This window comes from Xenopus laevis, chromosome 2L, assembly GCF_017654675.1.
Source record: "Xenopus laevis strain J_2021 chromosome 2L, Xenopus_laevis_v10.1, whole genome shotgun sequence".
Classification (NCBI taxonomy): domain Eukaryota; kingdom Metazoa; phylum Chordata; class Amphibia; order Anura; family Pipidae; genus Xenopus; species Xenopus laevis.
This window is the reverse complement of record NC_054373.1, coordinates 184621414-184631307: the sequence shown is the minus strand read 5'-3', so window position 1 is coordinate 184631307 and position 9894 is coordinate 184621414. Positions and strand designations below refer to the sequence as shown.

Genomic DNA, 9894 nt, shown 5'->3' with positions numbered 1-9894 from the left:
TGGACTAGCCCTAATAAGCTGCTCAAAGGCTGCTGCTTAGATAAGATAGAGGTTTGTTTGTTTATAGGTAGATAGTGAGCTCAGAACAAATAGCTCTGTCTATAAGGGGAGGAAGGGGAGGCGAGTTCAATGAACATAGCCCAACTTTCAAATGAGCGCTTTATAATGGCAAAAAAACAGGAAAACCTGGATGTAAAAGGGCAAATGTAATTTCACCACAAGTCCATTTTAGTTATTTCATGTATTTTTAGCAAAGGTGTATACTGTCCTTTTGAAAAAGTTGGAGTTGTATTCACTGAAACAAGGAATGTTGCTCAAGTTCGGCGCACTACAAATAAGGGTTATCTCCAGGTCTCTTTAAGACTATTATCCTCTGCTGTTGACAATTAATACACTGATTAAAAATAACCTTTTTCAATAACTCGACAGATTATTTATATAATCTTTATTTATATATCTGAAGTTCTCTGTCCCCAATCTTACTCCAATAGTTTATTGCACCATCCCCTAGTTAACAATGCAAGCCTATTTATTGAAAACAAAATCTTTGTGACAAATTATATTTTAAGTTAATAAAGTTTTATTTTTAACATAAAATAATAGTATAATTAAATCATAACACTATTTAAAAAAATAAAATAAAAATGTTAATCATGTGACTTCTCAGGTTTCTGGATGTCTTATTGTGTTCACCAAGTTAAATCGGCTTTGTTTCTTCAAAGTCCAAATTACTTTTCTGAAACAACTTGGTGAGATATCTGGGCCTGGGCCCACCTCCTCTTCCCTAATTCCCATGGCCAACAGATAATACATCCACTTTGTAACTGTTTCTTGTGGTCGCTTGTATTTTGGAGTTTGCTTCTTACACAATTGTATGTAAATTTATTTAAAAAACTAAAAATGTTAATCATGTGGCTTCTCGGGTTTCTGGATGTCTTATAGTGTCCACCAAGTTAAAGTCAATTGGATTTGTTTCTTCAAAGTCCAAATTACTTTTCTGAAACAACTTGGTGAGATATCTGGGCCTGGGCCCACCTCCTCTTCCCTAATTCCCATGGCCACCAGATAATACATCCACTTTGTATCTATGTCTTGTGGTCGCTTATATAGTGGGGTTTGCTTCTTACACAATTGTATGTGTTGCTTTATCCTGCTGCTTTTGACATTGATGAGCAGCACTTTTGGCATCCCCTTGCCATCTGCTTGAATGGAATCTTCTTGCAGCACTTGTAGCACCATTTTAGTCCTGAATAGCACTTCTTTGCTCCCTTCCAGCATACCTTTCTTAGTTTGTTCATGCAGCCTTTGCACATCTTGCACAACTTCCACATCTTTTTGCAGCATGCCTTGCATAGCTTATATGCCTTTTTGAAATCCATCTTGTGCCAGCATTTCTTGCAAAGCTTTACCCCCTGCTTACAGATGTGATAGCACTTCTTACAAGCAGGTTTGCACTTCTTTGCTCCCTTCGAGCATACCTTTCCCAGTTTGTGCGTGCAGCCTTTGCACATCTTGCACAATTTCTTTGTCTTTTTCCAGCATCCCTTGCATAGCTTCCATGCCTTTTTGCAATGCATCTTGTGCCAGCATTTCTTGCATAGCTTCCATGCCTTTTTGCAATTCATCTTGTGCCAGCATTTCTTGCATAGCTTCCATGCCTTTTTGCAATTCATCTTGTGCCAGCATTTCTTGCAAAGCTTTGCCCCCTTCTTCCAATCTATCTTCTTACACAGGTGATTGCACTTCTTGCCACCAGTTTTGCACAGCTTTGCTACTTTCTTCATGTTTTCATAGCTGTGGATGAAATGACAGTCAGCTCCAACAAATCAACAGGAACAAAAGTTGCTATTGTTATTATTCTAATGTATGTATGCAGTGTCGGACTAGGACACCAGGGGCCCACCAAAAAACCTTAGATCAGGGGCCCACCCAAAAACCTTAGACCAGGGGCCCACTCTCAGTACAATTATTCTTCCTTTGCTCATTCAACAATAATCTATTGTTAAATTTATTTGGCCTCCTTGTTCTCATAGTAATAGGGACTGGCCATAAAATAGGCTAAATGTTTAGCAGCATAAGGGCCCACTGACACCTGGTATCCTGGTGGGCCAGTCCGACACTGTGGGGCAGATTTACTAAGCCTCGGGTGAAGATTCGAATGCAAATAAATTCAGATTTCGAATACATTCTTTGGCTACTTCGACCATTGAATTGGCTACTTCGACCATCGAATAGGTTAAATTCGATCGATTCTAATGATTCGAAGTAAAAATTGTTCAACCATTCGATAATCAAAGTACTGTCTCTTTAAAAAATCCTTCAAATGCCTACTTTGCCAAATTAAACCTACCGAATTGCGTTATAAGCCTATGGGCTTGATCGAATAGAAATCATTTGATCGATCGCTAAATATCATTAGATTTGAAAGATTTTAGTGATCGATCGAACGATTTCTATTTGATCGAATTGCAGTCAAATTACTCGACTTCCATATTTGAAGTTGAGCGATTTTACTCTGACCCTTGATAAATCTGCCCCTGTATGTATATAGTCTGATTATATTGTATAGGTTCAGCAGAATGACATTAACAAACATACTTGCATATCTTGGTCAGAATTTTAAGGCATTTCCAAGAACATTTTGCAATGGATATCACTGTATCTAAGGAAGGTACAAGGGAGAAATCCCCGAAGTCTGAAGAGTCCATTTCAGAAGGTGAACTTTCTACTTCATGTTGAACATGGTGACTAGAAAGACAAAAGAGGATTACACTTATTAAAATATTCATCTGATGCATCGCTTTAATCACACAACTTCTGCTAATACCCAAAGTGAAATAATACTTGCAGCTCAACAGCAGCTCATGCCAACCCTTTGGCTCATCAACCCTTTGGATGCTGCTCCCAGTGCCCTTAAAGCAGGAGCTCATTTTTTAATTCCAGGCTTGGAGGTAAGTTTTGGGTGAATAAAAAAACAGGTGTATTGCCAAACAGAGCCTCCTGTAGGCTGCCAATCCACATAAGAGCTACCAAATCACAGCCCTTATTTGGCATCCCCATGGACTTTTTCAAGCTTGTGTTGCTCTCCAAATATTTTTACATTTAAATGTGGCTCACGAGTAAAAAAGGTTGGGGACCCCTGCTCTAGTATCACTAAAATAGCATCATGCAACAATGTAAAAGGCATTCTGCATACTGCGATTATATTCTATTTACTACTAACTGTTTCTCAAATAATATTTGACTTTCTTATTAAAGCCAATCAATTCTATAAGCCAATGATTATAAGGTGTATGTGTGTGGCATATCTATCTGTATGATCTCTACTAATGGGAAGCACACAACCTGGTAGATATGTTTGTGGCACTTATAATCATGTTAAATGTTTATGAATGCAAATCTATGGACTGTATTAACAAACTTACATTCTCACTCTTTTAGGCTTCTTCTTAGTCCTGATCTTCTTTCTGGTTGCCTTCTTATGATCATGCTCATGCCTGCACAAACAGAAACGTGGGTACAGAGGGTAAATAAATATTTGTATCATCAATGCATTACCACTTCTAGAGGATTTATGCAATAGTTGTGGGTACTAAGTGATGTGTGAATTGAATGACCACTAAAAGCAACTAGTGGTCTAGTCTCAATGCATCATCAGCAGGAACGAGTATGGAAGCAATGCAAGCATCAATGCAATTGGTTGCAAATATGCACAATATAGTAAAGAAGCTTATTAAAGTAAAAACTTTGCAGATTGGGGATATGATGGATGATAAGCAAGAGAGCCCTGCCTGGGATCCTATCATTCCTCCTGAGACCAAATTAATTATACGATTAAAAAAACCTATGTTGTATATAAAGTTATATAATAAATAATTTATGATTTTTAAAGATTTTTTCAAATTGTTGTTTTGAAAGATAGAAAAGGGAATCTTGCAGGATTTATTATTGCCCATGATATAAAACTAAAATTATTATAGAGCAATACTTACATTATATGCTTTGTCTCATCGCGCTTTTTCTCTTCAGCACGCTCGGCCTTCTCCTGCTTTGCCTTTTTATCATCGCGCTTTTTCTCTTCAGCACGCTCGGCCTTCTCCTGCTTTGCCTTTTTATCATCGCGCTTTTTCTCTTCAGCACGCTTGGCCTTCTCCTGCTTTGCCTTTTTATCATCGCGCTTTTTCTCTTCAGCACGCTCGGCCTTCTCCTGCTTTGCCTTTTTAGCATCGCGCTTTTTCTCTTCAGCACGCTCGGCCTTCTCCTGCTTTGCCTTTTTATCATCGCGCTTTTTCTCTTCAGCACGCTCGGCCTTCTCCTGCTTTGCCTTTTTATCATCGCGCTTTTTCTCTTCAGCACGCTCGGCCTTCTCCTGCTTTGCCTTTTTATCATCGCGCTTTTTCTCTTCAGCACGCTTGGCCTTCTCCTGCTTTGCCTTTTTATCATCGCGCTTTTTCTCTTCAGCACGCTCGGCCTTCTCCTGCTTTGCCTTTTTATCATCGCGCTTTTTCTCTTCAGCACGCTCGGCCTTCTCCTGCTTTGCCTTTTTATCATCGCGCTTTTTCTCTTCAGCACGCTCGGCCTTCTCCTGCTTTGCCTTTTTATCATCGCGCTTTTTCTCTTCAGCACGCTCGGCCTTCTCCTGCTTTGCCTTTTTATCATCGCGCTTTTTCTCTTCAGCACGCTCGGCCTTCTCCTGCTTTGCCTTTTTATCATCGCGCTTTTTCTCTTCAGCACGCTCGGCCTTCTCCTGCTTTGCCTTTTTATCATCGCGCTTTTTCTCTTCAGCACGCTCGGCCTTCTCCTGCTTTGCCTTTTTATCATCACGCTTTTTCTGGTCACCATGCTCGGCCTCGTCTTGCTTTGCTTTTTTATCATGCTGCTTTTTCTGTTCACCATGCTCAGCCTCGTCCTGCTTTGCCTTTTTATCATCACGCTTTTTCTGGTCACCATGCTCGGCCTCGTCTTGCTTTGCTTTTTTATCATGGTGCTTTTTCTGTTCACCATGCTCGGCCTCGTCCTGCTTTGCCTTTTTATCATGGCGCTTTTTCTCTTCAGCACGCTCGGCCTTCTCCTGCTTTGCCTTTTTATCATCGCGCTTTTTCTCTTCAGCATGCTCGGCCTCGTCCTGCTTTGCCTTTTTATCATGGTGCTTTTTCTGTTCACCATGGTCTGCCTTGTCCTGTTTTGCCTTTTTATCATCACGCTTTTTCTGGTCACCATGCTCGGCCTCGTCTTGCTTTGCTTTTTTATCATGGTGCTTTTTCTGTTCACCATGCTCGGCCTTGTCCTGTTTTGCCTTTTTATCGTCTCGCTTTTTCTGTTCAGCATGCTCGGCCTCGTCCTGCTTTGCCTTTTTATCATCGCGCTTTTTCTCTTCAGCATGCTCGGCCTTCTCCTGCTTTGCCTTTTTATCATCGCGCTTTTTCTGTTCACCATGCTCGGCCTCGTCCTGCTTTGCCTTTTTATCATGGTGCTTTTTCTCTTCACCATGCTTGGCCTTCTCCTGCTTTGCCTTATCATCGCGCTTTTTCTCTTCAGCATGCTCGGCCTTCTCCTGCTTTGCCTTTTTATCATCGCGCTTTTTCTGTTCACCATGCTCGGCCTCGTCCTGCTTTGCCTTTTTATCATGGTGCTTTTTCTGTTCACCATGCTCGGCCTCGTCCTGTTTTGCCTTTTTATCATCGCGCTTTTTCTGTTCACCATGCTCGGCCTCGTCTTGCTTTGCTTTTTTATCATGGTGCTTTTTCTGTTCACCATGCTCGGCCTCGTCCTGTTTTGCCTTTTTATCGTCACGTTTTTTCTGTTCACCATGGTCGGCCTCGTCCTGCTTTGCCTTTTTATCATGGGGCTTTTTCTGTTCACCATGCTCGGCCTCGTCCTGCTTTGCCTTTTTATCATGGGGCTTTTTCTGTTCACCATGCTCGGTCTCGTCCTGCTTTGCCTTTTTATCATGGGGCTTTTTCTGTTCACCATGCTCGGCCTCGTCCTGCTTTGCCTTTTTATCATGGTGCTTTTTCTCTTCACCATGCTCGGCCTTGTCCTGTTTTGCCTTTTTATCATCGCGCTTTTTCTGGTCACCATGCTCGGCTTCGTCCTGCTTTGCCTTTTTATCATGGTGCTTTTTCTGTTCACCATGCTCGGCCTCGTCCTGCTTTGCCTTTTTATCATGGTGCTTTTTCTCTTCACCATGCTCGGCCTTGTCCTGTTTTGCCTTTTTATCATCGCGCTTTTTCTGGTCACCATGCTCGGCTTCGTCCTGCTTTGCCTTTTTATCATCGCGCTTTTTCTGTTCACCATGCTCGGCCTCGTCCTGCTTTGCCTTTTTATCATGGGGCTTTTTCTCTTCACCATGCTCGGCTTTGTCCTGCTTTGCCTTTTTATCATGGGGCTTTTTCTCTTCACCATGCTCGGCCTCGTCCTGCTTTGCCTTTTTATCATGGGGCTTTTTCTCTTCACCATGCTCGGCCTCGTCCTGCTTTGCCTTTTTATCATGGGGCTTTTTCTCTTCACCATGCTTGGCGTCGTCCTGCTTTGCCTTTTTATCATCACGCTTTTTCTGTTCACCATGTTCGGACTCGTCCTGCTTTGCCTTTTTATCATCGCGCTTTTTCTGTTCACCATGCTCGGCCTCGCCCTGCTTTGCCTTTTTATCATCGCGCTTTTTCTCTTCACCATGCTCGGCCTCGTCCTGCTTTGTTTTTTTATCATGGTGCTTTTTCTGTTCACTATGGTCGGCCTCGTCCTGCTTTGCCTTTTTATCATGGGGCTTTTTCTCTTCACCACCATGCTCGGCCTCGTCCTGCTTTGCCTTTTTATCATCGTGCTTTTTCTTTTCACCATGCTCGGCCTCGTCCTGCTTTGCATTTTTAACAAAGTCTTCTTTTTCATCATGATGCTCAGCTTTATCATGTTTTTTCTTGTCATGGTCCACATCATGGAGATTTTTCTCTTCATCATGTTTGGCCTTGTGGAACTGTTTCTCTTCATCATGATCTTCGTCATTCTCTGTCTCATGGTGCTTTTTCTTTTCATCACCTTCTTCACCATGGTGTTTTTTACCTTCATGATGTTCTGTCTCATGAGGCTCGTCATGCTCTGCACCATGATCATCATGATCATCAGCATGATCCTTTTTCTTGTGCTCATGCTCATCATGGTGATGCTTTTTCAGGTGATCATGCAAAAGTTTTCCATCCTTTTTTAAATCTTCATGATCATCTCCATGGTGGTGTTCTGTAGCCTCTGAAGACTCTTCCCCTTCAACAGAGTCTTCTTCTTTTATCTCTCCCGTTTCGTCTTTTGCATGTTCATGCTTAGGCCTGCAATAAGGAATAAATATACATATAATGAAGTCACAGTTCATGTGTTCACCTTTAATAAAAAAATTGATTAAAAGCTATTGCATCCTGTGGTTGGTTAACTTAAAACGTTCTAGTAAATAATAAACAAATATGTACCCCCAAACTATGGAATAAAAATGTAAATCAGCATATATCTTTTAAGAATCATTTACAATTAAATTACATGTAGGAAATAGTAAATAGAGGGATTGTATGCTGTATAATGAATCTCATTATAACGTTTCTCAAAAAAGGTTTTTGCTTATAGTATTACATGTAACTTTTCTGTAAATTTACCCATCTTGCTCTTTATCACTAGGCTCATTTTTTTTTTACAATTGCTATAACATATTAATCATTTTTATCTAATCTGTATATGATATCTATATAATAAATAGCCAGCTGAATAATAAAGATCATTATTGGTTTCCATTTTTAATTAAATATGTGAAAAGAGTTTCTTTCACTGTACTTTATTAATTTAGAAAATTGTGGGTTTTTTTTTTAAAAAAAATGGGATCTTAGTTAAGTAACTTGTGACTATGTGTGAAAGACTTTTTTGACAATCAAATGCAAAAGAAAAACCTGGAATGGTTTGATTGTGATAAATATCTAAAATTATTAATACGCTCGAAGAAAGTTGTTTGTATGTTCTTAAACAAAAGGACCTGTCACTCTAAGAAAAGCAAAATTTGTTTGGGCCTGGCAAACTCACCCAATGTATTTTGCAGTCTTTTTCGTTGCTGATTTTAAGAGGGATGGGTCTTCATCTATTTCTTCCTCTTCTTTATCTATTTCTTCCTGTTCATCATTATAAGACTGGTCTGTTGCATCTGACTGAACAGACTCATTTTCTTCTTCTGTTGCACTTGACTGCAAAGCTTTATCAATTTTTTTCCTAAAAGATATAAATATTTTTTTTAAAAATAATTCTGTAAGTTTTACATGTGAGGAACCATGATAATAAGTGTCTAGTTGTAGCTAAGAACTGAAATTATACATTTACATATGGAAGAACTGTGCCCCAAAAATATTTAAACGTATGTTCTTAAACAAATGGACCTGTCACTCTAGGAAATGCAATTTTGTTTGGGCCTGGCAAACTCACCCAATGTATTTTGCAGCCTTTTTTGTTGCTGATTTTAAGGCTTGTTTTAAGAGGAATGGGTCTTCATCTGTTTCTTCCTCTTCTGAGTTCTGTTCTTCATCATCATAAGACTGTTGTGACTCCTCTGACTGAACAGACTCATCTTCTTCATCTGTTGTATCTGACTGCAAAGCCTTATCAATCTTTTTCCTAAAAGATATAAATAACACATTTTAAAAAAAATTCTGTAAGTTTTACATGTGAGCAACCATAATAATAAGTGGCTAGTTGTAGCTAAGAACTGAAATTATACATTTACATGTGGAAGAACTGTGCCCCAAAAATATTGAAATGTATGTTCTTAAACAAATGGACCTGTCACTTTAAGAAATGTAAAATTTGTTTGGGCCCAGCAGACTCACCCAATGTACTTTGCAGCCTTTTTCGTTGCTGATTTAAAGGCTTGTTTTAAGAGGAATGGGTCTTCATCTGTTTCTTCCTCTTCTGAGTAATGTTCTTTGTCATCATAAGACTGCTGTGACTCCTCTGACCGAACAGACTCCTCTTCTTCATCTGTTGCATCTGACTGCAAAGCCTTATCAATTTTTTTCCTAATAAATATAAATAACACATTTTTTTTAAAAAAAATTCTGTAAGTTTTACATGTGAGGAACCATGATAATAAGTGGCTAGGGGGCAGATTTACTAAGCCTCGGGTGAATATTCAAATAGAAATTTAAATAGAATTTCGAATAAATGTTTTGACTACTTTGACCATCGAATAGGCTGTATTCGATCAATTCGAATGATTCTAATGATTCAAAATCGTTCCACTATTTGACCATTCGATAATCAAAGTACTATCTCTTTAAAAATCCTTCGATTTCAACACTTCACCAAATTAAAGCTTGTGAATTGCATTCTAAGCCTATGGGGACCTTCTTCAAGCTTTTTCTAAGTTTTTGGCATCGAATAATATTCCTTCGATCTGATTTTTATTCAATCGATCGAATGCTAAATTCAGCTTAAAAACTTCAAAGTTTTTGCATTCGATGGTTGAATTTCAAGGGCTTTAACCCCTCAAAATCTGACCCTTGATAAATACCCCCTAGGTGTAGCTAAGAACTAAAAATATACATTTATATATTTAAGAACTGTGCCCCAAAAATATTTGTGACACTTTTAATTATAATCAGAAAATTTACTTGAAGGAGGAAATTCATCTAAAATACTAACGTTAATATATTTTAGAGAGAGCAGTTTTGTCATATAAACATGGGTTCATGCAATAGTAAAAAATTCAGATAATGAATTAAAGCCCAGCATACTCACTTTATGAATTTTGTAGTCGTTTTGGCTGCTGATTTCATGGCCTTTTTGAAGAAGGATGTTTTTTTGTCTCTTACTTCATCTTCTGCTTTTCCTTTATCATATGACTGCTCTTCTGACTCAGAAGTCTTATATGAC

General features: G+C 39.1%; 1 protein-coding gene across 1 annotated transcript; it reads right to left on the bottom strand.

The window, feature by feature from the left end:
* Window positions 1-631: 631 nt before the first annotated feature.
* Window positions 632-8699, bottom strand: LOC108705498 (trichohyalin-like). The gene is made up of 7 exons (XM_041581348.1): window positions 8686-8699; window positions 8449-8637; window positions 8056-8238; window positions 3993-7319; window positions 3426-3497; window positions 2599-2748; window positions 632-1794 (listed from the first exon to the last, which is right to left on the bottom strand). The coding sequence occupies exons 1-7, from the start codon at window positions 8697-8699 to the stop codon at window positions 1146-1148; spliced, it is 4584 nt and encodes a 1527-aa protein (XP_041437282.1). The 3' UTR covers window positions 632-1145.
* Window positions 8700-9894: the final 1195 nt, after the last annotated feature.

Coding starts and splice junctions, on each gene's coding strand:
- LOC108705498 (XM_041581348.1), bottom strand. Junction 7,320..8,055: donor AAGACTGCAAAATACATTGG/GTGAGTTTGCCA, acceptor TCCTTATTGCAG/GCCTAAGCATGAACATGCAA. Junction 3,498..3,992: donor GATGAGACAAAGCATATAAT/GTAAGTATTGCT, acceptor CTGTTTGTGCAG/GCATGAGCATGATCATAAGA.